Source organism: Xylocopa sonorina, chromosome 11 (genome assembly GCF_050948175.1).
Source record: "Xylocopa sonorina isolate GNS202 chromosome 11, iyXylSono1_principal, whole genome shotgun sequence".
Taxonomy (NCBI): Eukaryota; Metazoa; Arthropoda; class Insecta; order Hymenoptera; family Apidae; genus Xylocopa; species Xylocopa sonorina.
The window spans coordinates 9,556,825-9,581,812 of NC_135203.1; the positions used below are offsets into that span (position 1 = coordinate 9,556,825).

Here is a 24,988-nt window from a genome sequence, read left to right on the forward strand (position 1 = left end):
GTAATTATCGCTCCCGCGAATGCATGCTCCGCGCTACTACTCATCGATTACCTTTATGCGCCCGTAAATACCTCTTAAGACACCTCGTATCATTTCTCATTTCGCCCGCCGTTCCAGCTACCCGGTTCGGAACCTAAATCAGAACAAAATGAAATAGTGGAATAACGAGCCGATAAAATAAAGTCGCGCGAGCGTATATCTGCGGATGGAAACGGCGCGGAGGGGTGGACGGCTAAATAACTCCTAAGTCGTAGAACGCTGCATGGAGTTACGGAAGCACGCGACGACGTTCTCCTGGCTAAATATGTATGCATAGGTAGATTCGCTCGAAGCTCGTGTTAGCTCGCGCGAGGCATTCGTTAAGTCGAGTTCCTCCGCGATGGGTATTGCAAGAAACCTTTCGGTTCGCAAGTTCGTTGTTACCGGCGCAACGATACCCCTGACGTGGGGTGAAGTTGCGTCACGGTGCCAGGAGGAAAGTAATGAAATAACATGTGCTTATAGGGTATCCCGGCGGTGAAATGGTACAAAGTACGGGGAGGTGAATTTTAAGGTGGATAAGTTCGGCTTTGAGTATCGAATGTCGCGGCGCGGGGGTTTGGCGGGTTGGAAAGAAAATTGCGGTGGCATGGAAATTCTATTCCGTTTCGCTCGGGAGTTCCCACGGAGCTGCGTCGGTCGATAAGTTCTTCGAAACACTCGTGACAGATAGACCGGGCCACGAGATGAAATAAACTTGATCGTATCGTATTTCTTCGGGGGTAATTGCTATTATATTCGAACGCAGCGACGTCGCAAAAATTCGATTACGCGCAAAGGCATTAAATTACACGGTCGTGAGTTTTAAGCGAGTCGAAAGCTATCAATTGGCGAAAATATCAGCCGGCGGGGGTGGGTCCAATGAAATCGCGTGTACCTGGATAAGCGGCGCGGGGAGTGGGTGGCGTGGCCAGGCCAGGGGGATGATGGGAAATACGATTAAGCGTGATCGTTCGAATTTTATTCCGCGACGCGGGCCAGGGGTGGAAAATAAATGCGATCAGGCTGATATTTATTGCGCGAGTCGATCGTCAAACAATCATCGCGAATATGTTTTAACGGACAGAAATGAAACTTCGATGGCACTCGTGTCGATCTATCCATTTCGATGCTTCTGATCCCTCCATTACGCTCATAACCGCTGGTAGGTTTGGAACAGCGGTTCTTCCGCATCGAGAACGTTAATTGTTATTCGCGACACTTCGCGCGATTCTTACCTTCTTCGCTTCTGTCGTAACGTACTGACGCGTGAGACGTGCTGGATGAACGAAGCTTAAATAGAAGAAGGGGAGAAAAACGATGCTCGATATTTCATTTTATTTATTTTTCTTCTTCCAAGAGGCAATTGGTGCCGTTGAAGCAAACAAACGAATTCGCAAAAATACATATTAATCAAAATCTTCGAACGGTAAACATCCAATCGATGGGGATGTTTTTATTATACTCGACGGAAACGTCGATACAACCACGGAAACTTCCCGATGGTTTATTTGCAGAAAAATATGCTGACATACGTGCATTCTATTTTTTCGTTTCAGTGCCGACTGGGAAGCCCATAATTACCAACGCTCACAATACATCCGCCACGTCCATTTATTTGGCGTGGAAGGCACCCAGCCCTGACACCATTCACGGTGAATTCCTTGGCTATCGAATCGGGTACAAACCCCGCGACAAACCGAATATGGAAGAGAAAGAAGTATACATACGGAATCCCACTGTTAATGTAAGTTATCGTTGTCGTTGCTGCCTTAACGTCGCATCGCTTCTTAGCATTTGACAGATTTATGCGTTACTTTTGATTTGCAGAATCACACCATACGCAACCTGCAAACGTACACCCAGTACTTGGTATCGTTGAAGGTATTCAACCCGGAGGGACACGGTCCCGAAACCACCATATCTGTGATGACAGACGAAGGAGGTGAGACGCTAAAAATTTTTTTACAACATTCACGGTTCTACATTTATTTATGCATTCGTATTTTGGCGCCTTGAAATTGAATCAATCGATAAAACAGACTGTCTGGAAGCTTCTCCTTATATCTTCAGTCGATAAACGAATCCCTGAGGTTACCAACCTTAACTAAATTCGAAAAGGAAGGTTCCTGACAGAGCTCCCGTTTATCAGCAGTCGGACAATGAATGGAAGAAATTTAAAATATCAAACAAAATGAATATGACGTAAGACACGATTGCGGTCTTAGAAGGCAGCGGGACAGGAAAAAGGAAGAGCAAACCGTTTAAAAGTCGTTAGTAGGAAGATGTAAACGAGAACGCGATTAAGTCTGATTAGCCTTTCGTTAGATGTCACCAAGTTTTTGCTTTACGACCGTGCGATAAGAATTGATTACTCCCCCTCCAGTGGTTTACGGAGCTCGCATCAAGATCGTAACTTTTTTTTTATCTTCGCCACGTAAAAAGGTAACATTATGTAAAATGCGGAAGATGTGTTTCATCCCGTATCATTTTATGGCGCTCCGAAACTATTCGAGCTAGGGCTGAATAATTGAATTATGCGCTCTAAACCAGTGCGCTTCCTCGGAGTCGCTCCTATCACTCGAGCCGAACGATTATGCGAAAGCCTGATAAAGCTCGTCGGCGTAACATTCACGAGATAGCGTATAATCTTTCTAAAAACGACACGACGATATCGTTCGGATTTCCGATACGTTCGATTCCACGCGTGAAAAACAGACGGAAACGAGAAAGGACTTTATGCAAATCGCTGGCTATTTCGGTCGCGATCGAATCTCTTTACGCTTCTCCTTATGGCTCGTCCGTCTCTAACTACGTCCCTGATTTCCGTACGGTCTTCAACTTTGCCCCTCTTACTTGTGGCTGTTGCGGGTCACATTTGCCCTCGCCGAGTTTCAACTCTCGAAACGCTTTACCGCAAACCTGTCGCAGTCCTCCTACACTAGGCTACCAGAGGATTACGCCTCAACGCTGCTCGCGCGAATTGTCGTTTAACCAGCCTGATACCGATACAAACACGCCCATATATCCCACGGGATCGCTCTATCGCCTCTGCGTTCTGCAACCATTTTCCCCTATCTTTTTATCATTCTCTCCCCTCGCCGCGTCTTCGATTACGGCATCGCCACTCCGAGTTCGTGGAAAAGCAACACTAAGACTTCGCAATCAGCATACCTTATCAATTTAATCTATCCATCGACTAGTTACCGATAAGAAGCTACAGTCTTGATACATCGACTCGCTTTTCACGGTGCCTCCGCTTACGTAAGGCAGCGGGAAACGAGCACTCCCTTCGCGATCTTTGAACTTTCGCGCAACTATATCGAAAACCATCGAACTCCGCGATGAAACGTGGATTGTTCGAGAGTAAGGCTCGTGAAAATAAGGCGACATCTGGAAAATCGATGGCGACGATCGTGGCGCCGATGGTGCTCCAGTGATAATGTCCCGGGGCCACCACGGCGATTCTTATCCGGAAGATCGCGGAGATACACTCCGCAACTCGAATCACGTTCCGTACAGTGACAGTTATGGGCCACGTGGTACGAAGATCGAATTCTACGTCCCTGAAAGGCTGGTCGCCAGCAGGTTTCCAGCTGCTCTTCTCGGTCGTCCATGAGCGGCGGGTCGTCGTTGTGTACGTCGTGGTCGGCGGTCTCGCTCTCGAGTGAGGGCACAGTCGGGATTTTCATGGCCGTCCGCGCGTTTTTCAGTGACCTATCCGGCGTCGTCTTCGCCCCGTGAGTCATACGAGCAGCTAGCGAGCATCCATCTCTCGCCATCAAGGCCGATTCGCGATTCGCCATCGCGCCGGTCGCTCCGTTCGCGATCGCGCCAATTTCCCGGTCTCCGGAGCTGCCTGAAAATCCATATCTACACGTTGGTACACAGACCAGGGGCCGCGAACGACCGAGAGAGCCTGCGAGAGAGGGAGAGAGAGGAGCGGACAGATTGCAAGCGAGAGAAAGGAAGCTCCCACGAGGGAAAGGCAAGGGACGGGAAAATAAAGTGAACGAGGATGCACGACAGCGTGGGTACGAAGGAAAAAGACGGACAGATGGAAATGTTTGGTAGGTAGACAGGCATAGAAAACGAACAAAGAGAGAGAGAGAGAAAGAGAGAGGGGAGAGAGAGGCAGAAATGAAGATGGAAAGATACAGGGATACAAAGAAGAACGAAGACAGAAACAGTGAAGGGTGAAAGATAGATAGAGAGAGAGAGAGAGAGAGAGGAAAAGGCAGGTAAGCGAAGAGAGGGAGCTGGCCACGCCGTTTCGGTCGTCGCCACCGGCGCGCCTCTCTTCGTTCCACGATCGATTTTCCACGATTTTTCACTCCAGCGTGCCTCTTGGAGAAGAGTGGCCGGGGTACGTGGCGAACGCGATACGACAAAGTCGGCTCTCGTCTCTTGGGCGCGAAGAAGACGCGATAAGCGGGAACGGCCGAGGGAAACGGGTTAGAAACGCGACCGCCTCGTACACACAGACACGCGACGCGTACCCACACCTACAGGCCTTCTTCTCCCGCGACCGTGTGACGCGTTTCGCTCTACGTGCAACGTGACGTACACACACAATCCCCCCTCTCTCGTGTACTCTCCTCCCCCCTCCTTCTTTCACCCTTTCTTTCTCTCACGCACATCGCCGGGCGCACGTGTATACCGGCTTCTGACTCAGTTCAGTGTGAGCGGGTCGTCGGTGTGCGCGCGCGGTCGCTCCATCCCCTTACGTACGTGCACGTTTTCCACGTACACAGAGAAAACGTCCCGTCGTGCCTCCTCGAACGGTGTGTACCTGTCTGCGTGAGTAGTCTATCTCCCTCTCTGTCTCTCTCGATCCCGTACGCTCATTCTGTGCATGCCCGTCCGGCTCTCTTGCCGACTGGAAGCAAAGTCGGTGTTGCGAGCGTGTACAGAACGGAGTCACGGTTTACCGTACGCGCGTGAACGTCGTCGTGCACAGTGGTGGTCGTGCCTCTCGTTGAGCCACGGAGTGGTGTGCGTAGCCAGCGTTTCGTGTTCCTGCTCGACGAGGAGCCCAGTGGGTTTTGTCGCTCTCGTAGGATCGCAACGCTGCTGCCCATCATCGTCATCGACGTCCTCGGGCGATCGCCGGATCCTGAGGTGCGCTCCGATTCGAAATGGCGTTTGATTCGCCGCGCGAACGACGACGCCTCGCCGAGAAGTGCCAGTGAGACGCCTAGTGTGAGAAAGTTTCCAGTGATATCGGCGCGCACCGCCGCAGTGTGTCTGCACTGTGTGTTTTCCCTGAAGAAGCAGCCAGCGGGAGGATCGGTTGGTAATGATCGAGCAGGTATAGAGATTGCAGAGAGGATCCGCAGTTTGGACGGTATGGGCGGAATCGTGGCTCGAGGTCGAAGGGTCGATATGGCGTGAAGGGCTCTTCGCGCGGTGCCGAAACGACGGTGGAACGGTGCATTCAATTGGCCATGCGATGGTGTCCCTCGAGGGATCGAATCCTCCTCGACGAGTCCTCCCAGAATCCTCCCATCGGAGTAATTCTCTCGGTTCGTCGTCGCTCCGTTTCGCACGCCGCTCCGATCGTTCCTTAAACGCGACCGTTCTCGTGTTTGTTTTCCTAAAGTGCGTCGACACCGCGCGATACACGTACAGACAGATATATTCCCGTTGCGCTTTCGTTTTCTTTATTCCCCGTTGTTTTTCTTCTCGCCCTGCCCGCGCGTAATCGCGGCTACGTAAATAAGAAATAAGAAACGGATCCGCTCGCACGTCGAGCGTCTCTCACGGAATACGTGTCAATGTCATCCGCTAGAATAATTTATTCCGGCTCTGTGTGTCCGCAAATGTAGCGTGTTCGCTACGCAGTCCACTTTAATCGGCCTTCGCCGGTCGCGTGTAATGGAACGTAACCTCGTCGAGACGGTTTTCTGTTCGGCACAGTGGCGGAAAATTCGCCGTCAGTACGTGGAGTTGTTACGCGTGCACGGCCGCGTGCACGGTGCGAACCGAGTACCATCGAAGACAAAGGGCAACACCCTTCACCCTTGAGTCCGTCTGGCCGAAAAGGCCACGTTTCGCGCGGAACGAATCGATTCCGTCTTAAATGCAGCCCGGATCGGTGGGATCGCACACGCGGACGCGGTGTCATCGGTGCGAGCGACCTATGCAAATACGCTCGGCGAATAATACGAGTTTCCACGTTTTCCGGCGACCCAGCGGCGGAATTGGATATTTCTCGTCGCGGTAGGATATTGGAATCGGAAGCAGCAGCCGTCTCTCTTTAAGAGCGAGGCCCTCGAGAACTTGCTGTTTTTTCTCGCGAAACGGAAGCAGCCAGGAAATCGACGATAAGTTGCCGATCGTTTATGCGCGACGTTTCGTTAATGCCTCTCCTCTACAGCGCCTATACTATTATACAAGCAAATGCGAGCGGTAGTGTTTTCACGAGCATACGCGTTTGATATCTTGCGCACGCGTACAGCCTTGAGGATGATTCGTAAACAGTATTTCATAACGTTCTATAAATCACTTCTAATGTACGCAGCGTTGTGTACGCGCGTATAGAAGATAGCTATCTTAAACAGTTCTGCCAGAAATGGAAGAGAACGCTACGCGAGGTTAACCATTTAAATAAAGAGTAAAGCGGGGAGTAACAGATAGCTCGTAGGATTACGCGAAATTTCTTGGCCTACCCTTGAACGGTTGCTCGTTGGTTATGATACACCCTGTATAGATGCACGCGTCGAGGCGTCGCAGGCCAGTGAGTCATCCTTTATTGCGGAACTCGAATTTTCATCCGAGATCAGCGGAAGCGTTTTTCCGCGTCTACTAATCCCATCGACCGGAATAGTCGAAGATAGCCCCTCTCGGCGGGTTTCTTTCCGTTCAAGATTTTTCACGCAACCCGCGACTCGCATAGACCACGGAGTTTCTCCGTGACGTGTAAATGTCAAGGCTCGCCGCGGTGCTCGTGCACGCGTGCAACGCTGCTGCGATTAAACTTTCGGTTAATATCGCAATCGTTGAGTCATAATCGGCCGACTCGTCCGCTTGCTCGTATCCAAATCGAACGTAAACAATTCCCCTTTGTTCCCAGACCCGCCATTTTTCCCACTGCCGGGGAAATTCTTCCGTCGAGCTCGCCTGTTTTGCGTAGATCTTTTCACACGGAACCCTATCGTAGCTGCGCGCTTTCTACGCGTTTAACGCCGAATCGAGGCGTCCAGCGGAAGCGAGAATTCCGTTCAACGAGGGTATTAGGGGGTTGCAAAAGTTGGCTGCTACCGTGTTACGACATCCACGGTTATCCTGGCTCGTTGAAACTCGTCGGACAAAAACGTGGCCATTTGCGCGTAACGCAGAAACCGACAGGACAGTTCCGCGCTCGCCCGGCAGCTTTCGAGGGCTTTTTTGTACGGTCGCGCGAAAGAAACGCCGCTGGATCTCACCGACACGCCGCGTGGAGACGCGCGTTCCTCCCTCCGCGTGGCCCCCTCGGTCTTGACGTACTAAAAATATAAGGGGAAGCCGCTTTAAAACGTTCGAGAGGGGCCCGCGTAATTATTGCTGGCCGAGCCGGCGTAGCTGATGCGCTCGTCGCTGCCGCGACCCGTTGCTACCGGCGCTCTTTCCGCCCCTCTCCTCTTCCTCGGTGCATCGTAGCTCTCTCGCGACGAGAAACAATCGAGGTCATAATTCCGACTAATTGAAGCACTCGACGACGCAATTAGGACAACGCGCGAACCCGAGAACCGGCGACGATCGAATTCACTTTTTCCCTCCTCTCTGCTTTCCTCCCTTCAGCCGCGCGTCCGTCTATTCCCACGTGCCTCGCGCGTACGACGAACAGAGAGCGAGAGAAACGTAGAAGAAGAGCCAGTCCGCCGGTAAAGAGAGACCAAATTGGGCTAAGCTAGGCTAGATAGGCTCTGGCCAGCTCGATCTCGAGCCACGTTTAATATTCTGGTCACGTTGCGCGGACGTGCACGGCCGCGGAGGTGTATCTGGCCACGAGGATGCAGCGCGAACGCAATCACCGCTTCGTTAGCTTCGATCCTCGGTGCTCGATACGCCTCGGCAATTTCCTATTCCTTCGGTCGAACGAAGGGGCACACGCCAACCGATCGATCCGTCCGATAGGCTCTCTTCCCTTGCCACCCGTACGCCATCGTTGCCGCTGTCCGACGACGTCGTCCTCGGAGGAAGAATCCTGCTGGGCTCGAAACGGACCAGGTTTGAACGCGAACTCGGTGGGTTCTGGATAAGGACGTTTACCGTGGCCCATTGTGGCTCGAAGCCTGCGAAGGCTACCCTGCAGGCTTTCGTCCGTACCGGCAGGTGCAGGGGTGCCCTAAGCGACCCGGCGAAGGGTGAAACGCGCAGGTGTTATGCGCGACCGTGCCACGTCGAAAGGACTCCTTTTCGCCACTTGAGCCGCTTCTTCTTCGTTCGAAGGGATAAAGAGAGGGATTAAAAGGAGCCGGTCGAAAGCAGTGCCGAAAGGAGAGTCGCGCAGGGTGCCATGAGACGGCGGAAACCGTGCCGGTTCCTCCCTCTGGGCCAGGGGCCCGCGATGTAACGCGGCCGCACGGGCGAGGAACGCGCAGCGCGGGGAAAACAGCAATGAACTTTCACGAAGGCTCGATTCAGGACGCGGACCGTGCTGTCGCGTGTTTCTGTTCCCGTGGTTTCTGTGCGTGCCCGCGCGTTCTACCGTCCCGAGGGTGAGCGGACGATGAGCACGATGAGAACGCCGGCAAGTAACGAGGAGGATGGACGAATTCGCGAAGTAGCCCGGTGAGAGACGTCCCGTGTGCCAATAGCCGCAACCTCTTCGACATCACCGCAGCAGCTGCGATACGAAAATGTTGTGGGCCAGGATAGCCAGTGCCGCTCAACTCGCGGCAGCAGTGGCTGTCATACTGCGGATACTGCTCGCGTCCGCGGACCCGATCGCGTACACGGACGAGCAGACGTACGAGCAGACCACGTACACGATGCCAGTCTCCTCCTCCACGGAGAACGACACCGACATCGATCGAGGTAAATCCTAAATTGTTCGATAGAACGGAGTATTTTCAGGATCGCGGCAGGGAGCGGCCTACCGGCTCTCTCTCTCTCTCTCTTTCTCTCTCGAGCGTTGAACGCGGTCGAAACGCGTTCCGAGTGCCGCTGGATTTCTGTCGAGTTTCCATCGCGAAACAGGAAGTATCAAAAACGGCCGTGACGCGGCGGAGAGAAAGAGGCGTAAAAAGCATTCGTAATTTATTCGATTAATTGCCGGCACCGTTGATCCCGTAGCGATTCCCCGGCGGCGATAAATAAACCAGGACACAGTAATGCCCCGACAAATAAAATCTCTCCGTAGCATGCTTTATTATTGGTGACTTTTTAATGAACTCGCCCCCTACGCCCCGCCCGTCACGTTGCACCGTCCGATGCACGTATATAGCTACTACTCGGAGCGCGAGAGAATTTATGGATGCGCTTAACGTCCGAGAATTTATCGACGGATATTTCCTTGCAGGAAGCATGACTTGTAAATTTAACGTTCGCGGGAACAGAAGATTTAAAAGAAACGCCAGCGAGGCATCCGCGTGACCCCCGCGTTCGCCCAATTTATCGATCGAATCGATCGGAGATTTTCGCGGTGACTTCGTTTATTTGGCTTCGCGTCGCTTCAAGCAGCTGACGCGGTGCGTTCGATTAGAATCCCAAAGTGAAACCATCGCGCTCGCAACAGCTAGCCGAGAAATATCTCTCGGAAATTCCATCGATCTCTGCCGATAATCGCCGCGCGGCGTAACAGATTTTCCAGTCGCGTGCAGTCGTATCGTTCGTTTCCTTTCCCGTCTCGATTCCGGGGAACGAGCCGCGGCAAGGCTCTCCGCGTTGCATTTCTCTCGCGGAATTCACAACCGCCTGTCCAGCTATCGCTGGTCGCGTCCCCTTCGCTCCTTCAGACTGCCCTGGTTCTCCGCAAACGCGAGCCTTAACCAGCTACGCGCCAGTTACGTAAGCGAGATCGTACGCGTTGTCATAAAGCCATGAAAACACCGCGTCGCGTTTCCTCCGGGTCTCCGCGATCAGGTTCCGAAGCGCGACCACGGGACTACACAGTTCGTTCGACGTCAGATCGTCATTCGATTCTACGCCGCCTCCGTCAAGAAGCTAGTCACTTTTCCGTTAAGCATCTCTGGAACGCTGGATAACGATCGATGGAGGCTTGATCTTAACTCCCGTGGATCGCGCGTTTATTGCGTGCTTCGATTCGCGACTTGTTCGTCGATCCGAAATTAAGGTCCGGCGCCAAAGGGGTTTGGAAACGATGGGGTCTGGCAAAAACTAGCCAACCTGCCATTTCGATGTTTTTTCCCGATCGTATCGGTCCAGTTTCGCAACCCTGTTTCACGGATCGTCATTGGCGGCACGCGTGATCCGCGTGCAAACGCGGACTCCTTCGCCGCGTGGTTGCAAGAACCTCGCGCACCGGCTGACCTTACGTCGTCGAGCGTAGGTATAAAATTATGGAGATCCGCGCGTTTCGACTGGTCGCGGACTGGTTTTTTTCTCTCGTTTTCGGCCGTTTTTTGGAAGTCGAGACACGTTGCTCGTACACGAGGCATCTAGACGAGCGTCTATTTTTACCCGCGAAGAGTGGCGGTCCCCAAGGTCGTGGACTCGTACTCGCGTGTTCGAAAAATGCGCGTATCGATACTTGTCGCGAATTAATGGCCCCTTAATGGGCTTTCGCCCTGCGAGGATCGCCTTGCTCAGATCCGATCGAGGGTCGCGGTGCGAACGTTCGACGCTTCGCTTGGCGCGAGCTGAAATTAATGGCGTTTCAGGAGTCCGCGCGGAACTTTGGAGCAAAAGAAACGATGACGCAACGTTCGATGTTTGTTCGACGATACGTTCTGTTGCAGATGATTCACCGTCGATGAGACTCGTACTTTGTTGATCATGCGAAACTGTTTAGTACGATCGATTAACATAGGAACAGGAATCGATAACGCAACGAACACATTTCCCGAGTTATGAGACATCAGGCTCGCAATTAGCATTTTCACGTTCCGAAACACGAGCGTGCGCTGCTCGATCTTAGAATTCTGGTATCCTTCGAATAGAATGATCAATGATCACGAGAAGAGCGCGGTGAGTCAGCCAACGTGAAACTGCGTTTAGACGGCGAACGTTTTTGCCGCAGCACCGTTTCGAGGACGAAATTGCAACGGTGCTGCTGGTGGCTTCGATAACGCGGCCGATTCGAGAGTCAGCGTTGAATTCGTTTCAAGTTCATAAACTTGCCGTCCAGGAAACGCGAGGACCATGTTACGCGAAGCAGGTAGCTGCAACGAAATGCCGTTTTTCTTATCGATCGTTCCTTTCACTCGACCACCGTTACTCATTGCGAACCGATCCTAATAAAGCCACTTTCGCCTGTACTCGGTCTGTTACGGGTCGAGAACCGAATGGACCCAAGCGTTCGCAACGGTAACCGTTTCGGCACTGAAAACTAACAGCCGCTTACCATTTACGTGGCAGATCGTCTCATCGCGATCCGGATATCATCTTTCTGTTTCACTGGGCCATTTTCTCTCTCGCCAAGACGATCTAGAGTGAATCCGTACGCTGAATGGAAAACCAAACGATAAGAATCAAACCGCTACGCGTGTATATTATAATATATGAGAATTTTCTATTTATTCTGCATTATCCGACGGTAATCTAACCAGTGAATCGCATCCAACTACGAAAGAAAGTATCTGCTGAGCTACTTACGTGAAGAGAAAAAGAACTGGACCAAAAGCATTCGCGTATCGCGTGCAACGCGCTCTTTTAATTACCAATTAAAAAACGCTGCGAGTGTACTTCATTAGATAATAAAATAAGACGCCTTGCACGAGAGTTTTCTGACACCAGTCCAACCAGTCAATTACATCGAACCGCGGAAGAGACTCGTAAACGACACCCAAGAAGACCAGATGAAACGTTCGCCGTTCACCACCGTACAATCTCTCGTATCGCCGCGCTACGTGGACCAGCCAATTAAACGCGATATAAATCAAGCATAAATACACGACAGACAACAAATAAAGGCCTTCGATCGACGAGGAAACGAGGGAGAAAACGTTTTCCAGTGGTCTCGCGCAACCCGGAAAAGCCCTCGACGTAATCGAGCCGGTCGAGTCTCTCTCCTTTCTCCGCGGCACTTTTCCGCAGTCAGTCGACGAACGGAATCACACGGTCGACCTTGCCTATTCGTCCGTACACGATCATTTACCAGCGGTCGCGTGTCGCGACGCGACACGGTTCGGCTACGAATTCTAAAGGCTTTCGCGACCGATTGTGTGTCCTGTTCTCCACCTCGTCCCACCCTCCTAACCCACCCCTTAGCGAACGCGACGCAAACAGGAGAAGAGAGAGAGAGTACGCTCGTCTGCTCGAGCTCGGTTTTTCAGGGTGCGAAGAAAAGCCATGAGCGAGGGTGGAGTTCCGCGTGAAACGAGACGCTCTCGCGACGAAACGGTATGGAAATGTCGTCGCGTGCGCGAAAATGCATGAACCCGGACGTGGAGGGTGGGCGTGAAACGCGACCAGCCGCGTGAATGCGCCCTTTCAATGAGATTCTTCTATACTCTGCACAGATGATCGCGTTAAGGGAATAAATATTGCGTTCTGTGGTTCCGTCTCGTTCGATTATTGGGTACGTTTGATAGTTACGACGCTTCGATGTCGCTCCTCGGCGGTGCGAAATTAATTATTCCCACGATCAGCCATCCGTGAAAGCGATGGCGCCGTTCGAACACTTTGGAGAATGGATGGCGCTTAACATTCGCGCTTCTAACGTTACATTAACGCGTGGGAGTATTGCGTTACAGGGAAGCACCGGAGGGTATAGCCGGGACGATCGAAGTCCGCGCGCCCCGCGTCTGATATCTGGTTTGGCTTGTGTATCGTTTGAAATCGGAAACACGCTCGGATCCCAGGCGAAAATTTCGATAAAGAGACACTTATCCGAATGTCTATCACGTTTGCCGGATCTGATTCGAACTCGACTACTTCTTGCACGGAGTTAGGAGCCCCTGTGCGAGTCTCCTCCGGGGCCAACCCCAAGCGCGCACCCTCGTTGCTGAAACTCGAGGAAATTGAATCGCGAGGCCATGCAAACGTCGGATCGTTTCGTCTCTCCGGCGTAAGGATCTCAGACGTTTCGAAAGGAGAAACGCGATAAAATTTGATCCAGTTCTAGTCCTCGGCTGGTACGAGACGCTTTAGAATGGCGTCTCGCGGAGAAGTTAGCGGGTAAGTTGGTAGCCACGATCGTGGAGGAGGCCCGCCGCGGCTCTCTCGTACGAAAAACGAACGGTGTCTATGGAGTTACTCGTCGCGGCGCGAGGGGTCTGAGAAGACACTCGAGGCGAAATTAATTATTCAGACTTTGGCCGTCGCTAGCTAGCTCTCGTCTTTGTGCACGGGAAATTGGAAAGCCACCTCGGAAGATGATGAGCCGGCCGGTGAAAAAGAACCGGCACGAGCCGGACGAGTGCATCGACCGAAAAATTGTTTACGCAGCCGCGCGTTTTCGAGCGGTGCTTCACCTCGGGTATGGCAAAATCGTCGCTTCCGACGATCGGCTACCAGGGATCCTCCTCGACGCTCTCGAGTCAATCGAACTAATTAAAGCGCGCCGCGTACGTCACCATGGGGTGAAAATGTACGCGAGAAGGGGTAAAAATTCATCGAATTCCTCTGCTTGTTTTTCCAGTGCCAACGAAACCATTGAACCTCTCGTCCCACGGCATCACCTCCACCACCATCGAACTGTCATGGGCCGAGCCTGAGTTCGCCAATGGTATCATTTCCGGTTATCGTATCTACTATATGCATTCCAACTACACGAACGTCCAGATGTACAGGTCCGAGGATTACGACGGACAAGTCATCGAATTCGTTTTAAAGGAACTAGGTGAGTACAGATTCTATAGAAAATAGGGGACAGCTTCCTCCCGGGTCCCTTCGCGAATCGTGGATCTCTTCCCGTCGTCACGGGCTAAGCTATGAATAAAACAGAGCGCGCTTGGTAATATCTGTTTCGAGAATTGTTGTTCGGATAAAGGAACAAGAGACTGCGGTGTGTTTAGTACGGCGATAAGACGGGACTGTTATCGACGCGCTGAGTCGTGTATTCGTGCTCGATGACTGCAGGTGAATTCATTGTTAAACGAGACGCTGGAATCTGGCGTTCGTACGATCAAGCATAAATTCGATATGGCTCGCAAGATGCATTCCGTTCTTATCGCTACGTACGAATAGAAAGCGCAGAAATATTTGACGGCCGTTTACTTCTGCCACCACCTTTCCCCCTTTAAATGTATCATCGATAAGGAGAAAACGTTCCTCGGCCTATCTAAACACGAAATTCCTTCCCGTCCAGTCATGGAACGAACTTCGCCAACTAATGGTCCGACTACTTCCAGAACCGTACACCGAGTACAACATATGGGTGAAGGCGTACACGTGGAAGAACGAGGGCGAACCCTCGGACCACATAATCCGCCGCACGGACATTTCCGGTCCCAGCGCACCCTCGATCTTGAACGTCACTTGCCCGACCCACGACTCCGTCTACATCCAGTGGGCCAGGCCAAGCATCTTCTGGGGCTCGATCGACTACTACTTCATCAACTATCGGATCGAGAACGCGGAGCGTTACGAGGAGATCGAAGTGATGACCGAGAAGAATCATCTCGAGAGCGCGGTACGTTGCTGCGCGTGATGGCGGATAATTTTCACTCCGCCAACCAGACTTCACCGGCCAACAGTCGCGTACGATACACGTACGAACGGTCTCGCCTCACTTTCTTCGTTCTGTCGCGTTTTCACTGTGAATGGCTGAGTTATTACACGCGATGCTATACGCTCGCCGAGTGCGAGCCAGTTTCAAAGGCTTACTAGACCGGAACTCCGGGAACCTTTCGTTTTCTCGGCTAATCGGGCTGCTCTCTTATCTCCACGTATCCTCGGTATTTCACACGAAATCGTCGCGCGTAAATATCGGAGTCGCTCGAAGCGGACACGCTCAGCTGACGCGGATCCTCGAGCGACTGAAAAGCGTTATCGAGGGTAGACCTGCCGGAAACGCTACGGACGGACGGGCTGTCTTTTATCGCGTGGAATTCCACATTGAAATTTCACGATAACCGAAACGACGAGTCGTCGCGTACGGTTACCAGCATTCTGAACCACGGATACGTGGATGCATGTACGAAACGTGGATGCAGGTACGAATACGTTTCGATCGATTGTTGCAGATGATAATACCCAATCTGACGATGAACAGCGTGTACGAAATCGTGGTGCGCGGTGGCACGCGTAGCGCAATCGACAATCGGCTGATTATACGCGGAGATGGCTCCATCCCGCAGAAGGTGCGGGGGATTCGCGATTGCAACAGGGCGCCGCCGTTGTTGTCGCACAGCGCCAGAGGATTCAGCAGCGGAGTGATCGCCGGGATGATCTGCGCCTGCCTGGCGGTGATGCTGATGATCTCGTCGTTCGTCCTATGGAAGTGAGGATCTGTCGTCTACCTTTCTTTGTACCACTGTGTTTTGCACGCTTCGTCTGTCTCGTTCGTATCTTTGCGCACCCGTCGCACATTTTTCAATCGCCCAGGACGAGGAGCAAGAATTTATCGGTGCCCTCTTGCGCGGTACTAACTCACAAACCGTCGGACGGGACTCGGTTAACTGAACTGCTGCCAGATTCTTCTTAAGCCGCGTTCAGATCGGCCGAAGTTACGCCCCGATCGCGCGGACGTCTTCGAGAAATCACGGTGCGCGTAGTTTATGAATTGTTACGCAAGAGGGTTCGGATAGGTGGTATTCCTGCCTCGCAAGCCCAACGTATTCACGCGATTACCGCCCACAGTCCCATTCACTCATTCAGCTTCGCAGATACAATACCTCTGGCCCATCAAGCGATAATAGGCGTTCGCTCGTCATCGTGGAATTACAAACGTTCCACGGTGCAGTCAGGCGGTATTAAAAGGCACGCAGTCAGTCTCTCTCGTCGAGCGTTCGCGATCGGTCCACCCGGTTCTGTTCTCTCGCGGCAGGCATTTAAACCAACCGCGCTCGATCGTCGCTAACGGGACGGGGAACGCGGTAAGCCTGGGCTTCCCGTTGGCCAACGATTTCTGCTCCGTTCGGTGAGAACAGTTTCGTCCGACGTTAATCGCGGTATCGCTTCAAGTGCGCGTTCGCAAATATCCCTGCGGTCCTCGGGACACGGTATTGTCGCTGATAAGAGGCGGCAGTGTGCGCTCGGCCTTACGAACGGCGAACATTCGGTTCTAGGTGCTTCTTGAAGATCCACCGTCCCACTTCCCCGCCTCGTGTGTACGTAACCCTTCTCTCTCTCTCTCCTTGGTCCCCGCGGAGTTCCTCGTTCGCGTTCGTCGGTTAACCCCTTATCGTCCGCGATAACGGCTAGCTGTAAGAACGACGGAGTAAGGCTTCTTAGTCGTACGGAGGCGTATCGCGAGCCGAATAGTCGCGCTTCGCTCGTCGAGCGAGTACACGCGTCGAGGAACACGTTCGGTCCGTGGTGTGCGCGAGGGCGCACGTGTCCTCTCTCGTGCGATCCCTTGGTGTTCCGCGTCGCTCTGTCGAAGTCGTCCGAACATGCCCAACCACGTCCACGATCCGATCGTGATATCGTATCGCTCGCGACGGAACGATTCGTGAAGGAGGAACAGTTTCTGGGTCACGGACGGTGCGGTTCTCGTGCCCGTGGTTCTATTCGAGGAACGTTCGCCTCGATCCCGCTCTTGCTCAGCCGATCGTGGAAACCTTTCTGCGGAACGTCTTAGAATGGATAGTGCGAGAAGCGCGTCGACGGGATGAAGAAGTTCCTCGAACTGTAAGTTCCAGGAGGGAAGAACGAGAGGAAAGTAGAGAAGGAGCTGGTTGGTTCCTCCGCGTGAATCGTTGGTGAACGCGAGACGCCATGCCAGGTTTCCCGCGTCCTCTTTCCGTTCAGTATCGCGGCTAGGTGAAACCAATGGCGTCCCGCGTCTCGGTTCTTTTTTTTCCTTCCTATCGCACTCGATTTTGTTGCGTTTTCGTGTACCAACGCGCTTTGTCGAGCACACACTCGCGAACACCTGTGTCGCATTCCTGCACCGCCACACCTTCCTCAAACTCCCGCCGCCCGTTCCCCCCCTCGTCGTTACGTTTGTTTTGCGTTTTCGTTTGGAATGCATGCTTATATCGAAACTCATTAGGCCTTGCCTGAGGCCAATTTTCAGGAAATGCTTCCACACCGCGTACTACTTCCTCGACTATCCGCCGCGCAACGTGCCCACCCTCCAGGAATGGGAGAACACCGAGCAGGACGGGGAGCGGACCGCGGTCGCCATCCAAAAGTTCGTCCAGCACGTCGCGAGCCTCCACGCGGACGGTGACATCGGGTTCAGCAAGGAGTACGAGTTCATCCAGTCGGAGAGCGGCAAGTTCACCGCCGAGAACTCTCAGTACGTCGAGAACAAGACGAAGAACCGATACCTGAACATACTGGCCTGTGAGTAAACTGAACCGCCGCGGGGATATCGTTGATCCGTTCTCGATCCGATCCGGTTTCACGCGCCGTCGCGCGTATAAGACAATTAATTACCAATTATAATATTCGGATAATTAATTCCTATTTAAATATTCAGTTATTCGAACAATGTACGCCCTGATTGGCCCGAATTAGATATTATCGCGCGGTACGCTGTATCGCGTACATTTGTATTTATCGTACGCGACTTCATTATCATATACGCGTATAATTGAATTATTAAACGGGCATTTTCGGGAACGCCGGCGAGAAACGGAGCGGCGTTTCGTGGAAAACTTTAGGCGGACCGAAGCGCGCGCGGTTTCGACCGGCTCTGGCCAGCCCCTGTTTTCTTTTCCACGGCCCACCGGCATCGTGCTTCTATTTCTGAGCGAGTTTCCCTTTCATCGTCGCGGTATATCGCGAGGTTTAATTTTATTCCCGAGTCCGAGTGCCGCGGACTGCGCGTTATCTCTCTCTCTCTCTTGAGTACAATGGCGAACCGGCGTTTCTTCTGGAGATCGATCAACTTTGTAACAACAGCCGTCGCTCGACGAAACCGCTATCGCCCTCGCAGTTGTTGTCCCAGCGATATTTTAAAAGGAGCGCCGTTTTCAGAGCCGAGGCTAATATTTAATCTACGCGAGCTCGCCGCGCGTTTCTACACGCGCTCGGAAACTGCGACGATGTCATTCCGCGGTTAACTCGGAGCAATGGCACGTTTCCGTTTCCTCAAGGTTTCCCACCATTCGCGGCGTTCCTTCGCTCGTTCGTCGTCGAACGCGCGGCTCGCGGAAGGTTCCGCGCGCGCCGCGACAGACGACAGAATTCCCGCACAACGCGACAATTGTAATCGCGCGTATCGGAAGTCCGCAATCGTCGCAACGTCGCTCGGCCTCGCGTAGAACCGGCCTCCAATAGAGAGCTGAAACTGCGCTCCGTGCTCGCTTTCTATTTCGTACGGGAAACGGGTTCTCCGTCCCGCGAGCGCGAAAAATCCTCGCCGCCTCTTCGCCACGTCGAACCGATCGAAATGTGTCACACGGCGAACGTTACGCCTCCTTCGTTTGTACGCAGATTAACTCGATCTTCGTTTAATCTTTATTGACCGACGATGAGGCTAGATGTTGCGCATCGTGTTTGACGATCGATAATGACTCGTCGTACGGCGAAACGAAGGCCCCAAGGCCTGTCGATCGGCCTCAAATCGTTCGGGAAACAAACATTTTCCACCGTCGCGACTGGTAACATTAATGATAATGTATTCTTCTTCGAGCGTTACTAAAAATAGTTGCGATTCACCTAGCCGAAGCAATCACGCTGAATTAGACACTCGGGTGTCGTTCTTCCGTCGCGATAAGGTCCATCGGACTATCTGGAAATGTCGGAAATGAAAATCCTTCGCGATTTCGCGGCGATAACGTATCAGGCCTCGTCCAGATAAAGCCAACGAACTCGATCGGTTCGAAATCGGCTCGCACGGTCACAGGACGGCCCGCTTCGAAATTCGCGATGCTGCGAGTACGCCGCCTTGATCCTCCGCGATATTATCGGATTTACGGGCTGCTCTCGTTCGGTTTTAATGCGAGTGACCGGCAGCCGAGCTCGACAACGAGGTCACAGATGTTTCGCGACACTGCTCGTTAATGGCTATCAACGACGATGGACGACGGAGGGACGTGGGACGATCACCTGGACGATCGACGAGCCACGTCAAATTCGCGGTTTTTCAGAATTTAATTGAACGCCTCGCGCGCTAAAATGTCACCGATAACGGGGCACTCGAACGTCCCAGTGGAAAGTAAAGAAAATCAAAAATCAACCCCTAATCGGTGTATTATCGTTTCGATGTATTATACTGATTATTCAGTATTCCAAAATAGTCAAATATGCTAATGTCGAAGCATCGCGTGGGAACAGTAGAAATTGGCTGCACGGGTCTATGAAAAGGGTAATGATTTGCAATATATTTGGAATCGCGGGCTTGAAATTTTATAATGACTTGCATTAACTGAGCGCAACGATTCCAGGAAGCTAAAATGAGAGTAAACTACGAGCTATCTAATAATTATAATATATTATAGTAGAGAGTGAAATAATCGCAATATGGAAATTGCGTCGCGTGATTATCACCCGAAGTGAATCATTAAGAGTTAACAAACTGAATACGATTAAAGGACCATTTGAATATTTAAATTGGCAGCGCGAGGTTCTCGATTGCCGGGTGACAGTTTCAGAGATGGACCTCTGTCTGTTCGCAGATGATCATACCCGCGTGCAATTGCTATCGTGCGGCGGAGGGCCGCCGAAGAAGGGCCACGATTACGTGAACGCGAACTACATCGACGGTTGGCAGCGTACTCGCGCGTACATTGGCACACAGGGCCCGTTGCCGCCGACTTTCGATGGATTCTGGCGCATGGTGTGGGAGCAGAGGGTGTCGATCGTCGTCATGATCACCAACCTTGTCGAGCGTGGCCGCGTAAGTGTTGTCAGTGTTTCTTTGCGTATCTGAATTTCGATTGCCCTCGATCGTCCCTACTTCACTTTTACGTTTATAGAAAAAATGTGATATGTACTGGCCTAAGAAAGGATCCGAGACTTACGGCTACATTCAAGTGACTCTGTTAAGGGAGGACGTTATGGCGACGTACACCATTCGCACCCTTCAGATTCGTCACCTAAAGGTCGGTGTACTTCCAAGAAGAGGCGCGACGGTACTGTCGATAAAAGTATTATCTGTTCGTAATTCCACGAGTCGATTGTCTACTACGTTTTCAGGTGAAGAAGAGGAAGAACGGAGTCAACATGGGCGAACGTATCGTCTGGCAGTACCATTACACTGGATGGCCTGATCATGGAGTACCGGAGCATCCGTTGCCGGTTCTGAGCTTCATCCGGAAATCTTCCAATGCCAATCCCCCGGATGCAGGCCCGATCGTTGTACACTGCAGGTGGAGATTGATGTCGAGTAATTGGATCGATACGCGCGATGACTCAAACTAACGTACTTAACGAGCTCCGTTTTCAGCGCTGGCGTCGGACGCACGGGTACCTACATCGTCATCGACGCCATGCTGAAGCAGGCCAAGTGCAAAAACGAGGTGAACGTATTTGGATTCCTGAAACACATCCGCACCCAACGGAACTTCCTGGTCCAGACGGAGGAGCAGTACGTGTTCATACACCACGCTTTACAAGAGGCTATCGAAAGCGGTGAAACCAATATCGACGCGAACAATCTGTTGGAATACGTTCAAGACATGCTGAGTCCTAATAACGCCAACATCGACGCGTGGAACAACCTTGAAGCGCAATATAAGGTACCGTTCGTTCTAGCTAGATGCTTTGTTAGACGGAACACGGTATGTAACAATTGTTCGTTCCTCCAGCTGGTAACTTCGTGGAAACCGAAAGAGTTCAACCTCGTGTCCGCGATCAAACCGTGCAACCTTCACAAGAATCGCAATCAGGACGTCATCTCGATCGAGACGGCTCGCGTTCACCTGACGCCGAAGCCTGGAATCGATGGCAGTGACTATATAAACGCTACGTGGATCGCTGGTAAGCGATCGTTCCGAATCACTCGAGGTCAACGTACATTTGAATACAATGCAACGACCAATTATTTCGTTTCCAGGCTTCCATCGCAATCGCGAGTTCATCATCACCCAACATCCAATGGAGAACACGATCATGGAGTTCTGGCAGATGATGTGGGATTACAGCGCGCAGACTGTAGTCATGCTGACCGAGTGCGACGAAGTAGGTCGAGCTTTGACTTTGTGCTATGCGATACGGTTAAAAAAAAGAGTCGAACGAACGAGGGACACCCGATAACGCAATGGTAAAATTCGCAGGAGTATCCTGAATTTTGGCCCACCGAGGGGAAGGACCTAGAGTCGGAGACTTTTCGCGTCCGATTCTGCGGGATCAAGGAAACCGCGAGCGGAATGATTCTGCGCGAGGTCGCGGTTCGATCTCTGCAAGATGATTACGAATTGAGTGCCAAAATCGTCCAAGGACCCCGATCTCAGCCTGGCTTCTGGCCGCACAACACCAATCCGCGACCCCTGGTCACTTTGATCCACGATTTGTATCGGGACTACCAAAACGGTCCCATTGTCGTGATGGACAGGTGACATTTCCCACAGATTTTCATTAAACCGTTCCACATTTCATAGGAATGACATTGATTATTATCGATATCAGGTTCGGCGGCGTCGAGGCTGCAATCTTCATCCTACTCACGACGTTGAACAAACAGCTGGAGTTCGAAAAATGCGCCGATATTTATATGTACGCGAAGCTGTTGTACATGAAGCGACCCGGAGTCTTTCGATCAAAGGTACATTTCGAAACGCGTCCGTGCAATCGTTACCATTATCCAGTCCTGCGTGCAACACGTTTCGCGTACTTTTTCCAGGAGGATTACGCGTTGCTGTACCAATGCCTGGAGACCATGCTGTCGTCCAAGACCCACGACGAACCGGACCTATACTCGATGGCCAACGGCCACGTATCCACCATAACAGACCCTACGGACGTGCCCACATCCTCGATACAGCATATGCAGATGGATTATTCTCCGAAATCGTCGATCGTCCGAGAATACGCGACAGTGGAGGTGAATTCCATGTCCGATTACGCTATTCCGATACGGGTGGACCACTCGATGGAACCGTGCAGCAGCAGAAGCAGCGACAGCTGCATGTTCACCCACGCGGGTAACGAGCACGAGAAGAACATCGTGATGACCCATCGGAACGTAAGCTACCATAACCACCCGGGCAGCGTCTCCGTGATCGTCGACGCGAACGGTTACGTGACGAACGGCAGCATGCGTATGCGACCAGAGGGTATGGAGTCTAGCTGCAAGATGTTGCCTCAATGATGCCTGCCGATCTTCGGTTGCAGTGTTTCCTCGAACCGGTCCGAGCCGCTGTAACCGATCGAGCTCCTCACTGCCCGAAGTGTAATCCTGATTCTGTGAGTAATCCGTTCGAGCGAATCCTCTGTTCTTCCAGAATGATTGCCCCCGATTCTGATCTCGGTAGACTCGAGCTTCTTCTAATGCAAACGGTACGATGTACACGTAGATCTCCCTTCGATTAACAGTAGGGCTCTATTTATCCTGAATCCCCCCTCTATCGTTCGTATAATAACAAGTAGATAAATGGAGTTCCACTGTACTGAGAGTACGCACGATCAACTTCGCGGCTGAAAGCTCTAGGAGCTACTTATACTCGTCGAGTGGTAGCCTGGAGATAGACACGAGTGTCACGAGTGTGTTTATAAACGTGCTTTTTCTTTTTTTTCCCCCCCTTCCCCTTTGATCCTCCACGCAGGCCACAGCGTAAGGAGTTCCAGATTGGACGCGACTTCGCACAAACCGAAGAACGGCGACTCGATCCTTGGATCAGCCTAAAGAGGATTCTCGAGCACCTTTAGTGTAAATAAGTAATTAGTCGGCGCGCGTGTACGCGTACAACCCTCTCGAGCATAGAGCAGGGGGTACGCGTGCACGCGGTAATAGGGAAGAAATGATAATTCGGGGTCCAGTTTCCGGTGTTGCTGGGTGCCAAAACAATCACTTGCTAACGCACGCCACCTCGCTGGACCCTTCGTTTAACGTTGTTCATCGTGTAAGTGTACACTCCTCGTTTCTTGTACATACACACACATACATACACAGACATATGTACACACGTGCACACTTACACATTATCTCACTCCCGCACACACGCGTTACACCCGCCTCACTCGCGATCACACACGTACCATACACGTCTAGATACATTTACGTGCGATACGTTTTATATAAGTTGGATCATTCGACCACTTCTTTACCAAAGAATCGTTTCTGTTCGCTCTCGTTTCGTTTTAAGTCCCCGTCCCCATGGTTTCATCGTTCACACCGAAGATTCGACTAATCGAATCCCGGTTTTCGTACCTCCATCGCGATCGAGGATCTGGATTCATCGTCGTTCCCGTTGCCTCTTCTCTCTTCCGCCCCTCTTCGCCGCAACGAACATGCAATGTCACAAGGAATTGAGGATCCGAACGTCGCTCGTAAACGTGTCGCGTCGTCGCGCGTCTACTCGACTTTCTCGAGCCGGAACCAGCTGGTAAAAGGTAACGGGGCGAACCGAGCGGGATATCACGTGGGAACGCGATCGAAGTCGTGCAGACGCGAGAACACGGCGATTAATCATTCGACCGGTGAGAATGGTGGCAAATCGTGACGAATCGCAGCTCAGGTCGTTCTGTAAATTAACTCGATGGAAAATAGTTAACCGATAGCGAACGCGAAACCCGTTCCTGCGAGCGTCTCACGTCCGCGGGCAAGACACGAGAGAATGATAGCGAGCGTGATCCGTCTGTTTCCCCCTCGATCTAATTAATTAGCATCGTAATCGATTTTTAACGTGTAAGATTTTAATTACGGGACAAAAGAGAAGGAACTACGCGCGTCATTCAGCCTGCCCGATCGTGCGTCGAAACGCGACAGAAATTAAGAACGGAGAGAACAAGCTACGGCGACGACAATCCGAGGTGTTCGATAGTTAACCAGATTAACCACTTCCGATAGCAGAACTCGCGCTTGGTGATATCGAAGATGATTCCGATCGACGCGTGTCTATCAACCGACGATCGAGCAGATTTTAGAGTAACGCTGTGTCCGAAATAGTACGATCCAGCGAAGACTTTCATTGTGATATATATATACATATACATATATAAAAAGAAGAAAAATATTTAAAAAAAAAAAAAGAGCACAAGAATGCAATTTGACATTGTCGTATCGTTTTTTCTAACCACGAGTTCCTTCGCCGCGAGATCATTTTTTCTATCGGGTTTACATGTTTCCGCGTACGCTAAGGGTCATCGCACTTCATGTGATACGAAAACGATAACTGCCAGGTGAACCGCGACACCTCTGATCTATCTTCTACACGTGTTTTTCTACCATCTTATATACGCGCGGTTAGCGATCAGGGAACGATCAATCGTCTGCCGGTTTTTACTGCCAATTAATCGATCGACGACGTGGAAGAGTAACGAAGAAAAGGCGTGGAAAATTAACAAAAGTATACATATATATATATATATATATGTGTGTGCATGTATGTAATCGTGTCCGTGTTAATAAGACGTATTTTATCGTAACCCGAACGAACTGTTAAGCTCGTTATCGGTTCCAAGACTCTGTGTAATCTATTTAAAACCGTGCTGCTTCCTTCGGGCTGATTACGATTGAACGAGAAATCGAAGACATTTTACAACGAGATCATCGTTTCGACTTTTTCGGGGGCGCAGAGACAAGCAGGGGTGGCAACAGTTTGGGAGGGCGGTTTCGATGTGACACAGCTCGAGTGTGTATACCTCG

The 24,988-nt window shown here is 51.7% G+C and overlaps 1 protein-coding gene across 7 annotated transcripts in view; it reads left to right on the forward strand.

Annotated features, from left to right (window-relative positions):
- Positions 1-24,914, forward strand: part of LOC143428844 (putative receptor-type tyrosine-protein phosphatase mosPTP-1) — a 293,117-nt gene extending 268,203 nt beyond the window's left edge. Inside the window, exons 5-20 of one of the 7 annotated variants that reach the window (XR_013102478.1) lie at positions 1,578-1,765; positions 1,849-1,963; positions 13,766-13,966; positions 14,478-14,758; positions 15,312-15,568; positions 17,285-17,580; positions 19,860-20,089; positions 20,160-20,285; positions 20,380-20,552; positions 20,630-20,921; positions 20,991-21,162; positions 21,239-21,363; positions 21,459-21,736; positions 21,811-21,946; positions 22,025-22,587; positions 22,947-24,914. Coding sequence is in view for 6 of the 7 variants with exons in the window: in XM_076904021.1 (XP_076760136.1) it covers positions 1,578-1,765; positions 1,849-1,963; positions 13,766-13,966; positions 14,478-14,758; positions 15,312-15,568; positions 17,285-17,580; positions 19,860-20,089; positions 20,160-20,285; positions 20,380-20,552; positions 20,630-20,921; positions 20,991-21,162; positions 21,239-21,363; positions 21,459-21,736; positions 21,811-21,946; positions 22,025-22,492 (3,338 nt within the window). In the remaining variant the exon portion in view is untranslated. Of the gene's footprint in view, positions 1-1,577; positions 1,766-1,848; positions 1,964-8,384; positions 9,040-13,765; positions 13,967-14,477; positions 14,759-15,311; positions 15,569-17,284; positions 17,581-19,859; positions 20,090-20,159; positions 20,286-20,379; positions 20,553-20,629; positions 20,922-20,990; positions 21,163-21,238; positions 21,364-21,458; positions 21,737-21,810; positions 21,947-22,024 lie in introns of those variants that run through there. The other 6 variants (XM_076904021.1, XM_076904023.1, XM_076904024.1 and 3 more) reach the window with 6 other exon arrangements.
- Positions 24,915-24,988: the final 74 nt, after the last annotated feature.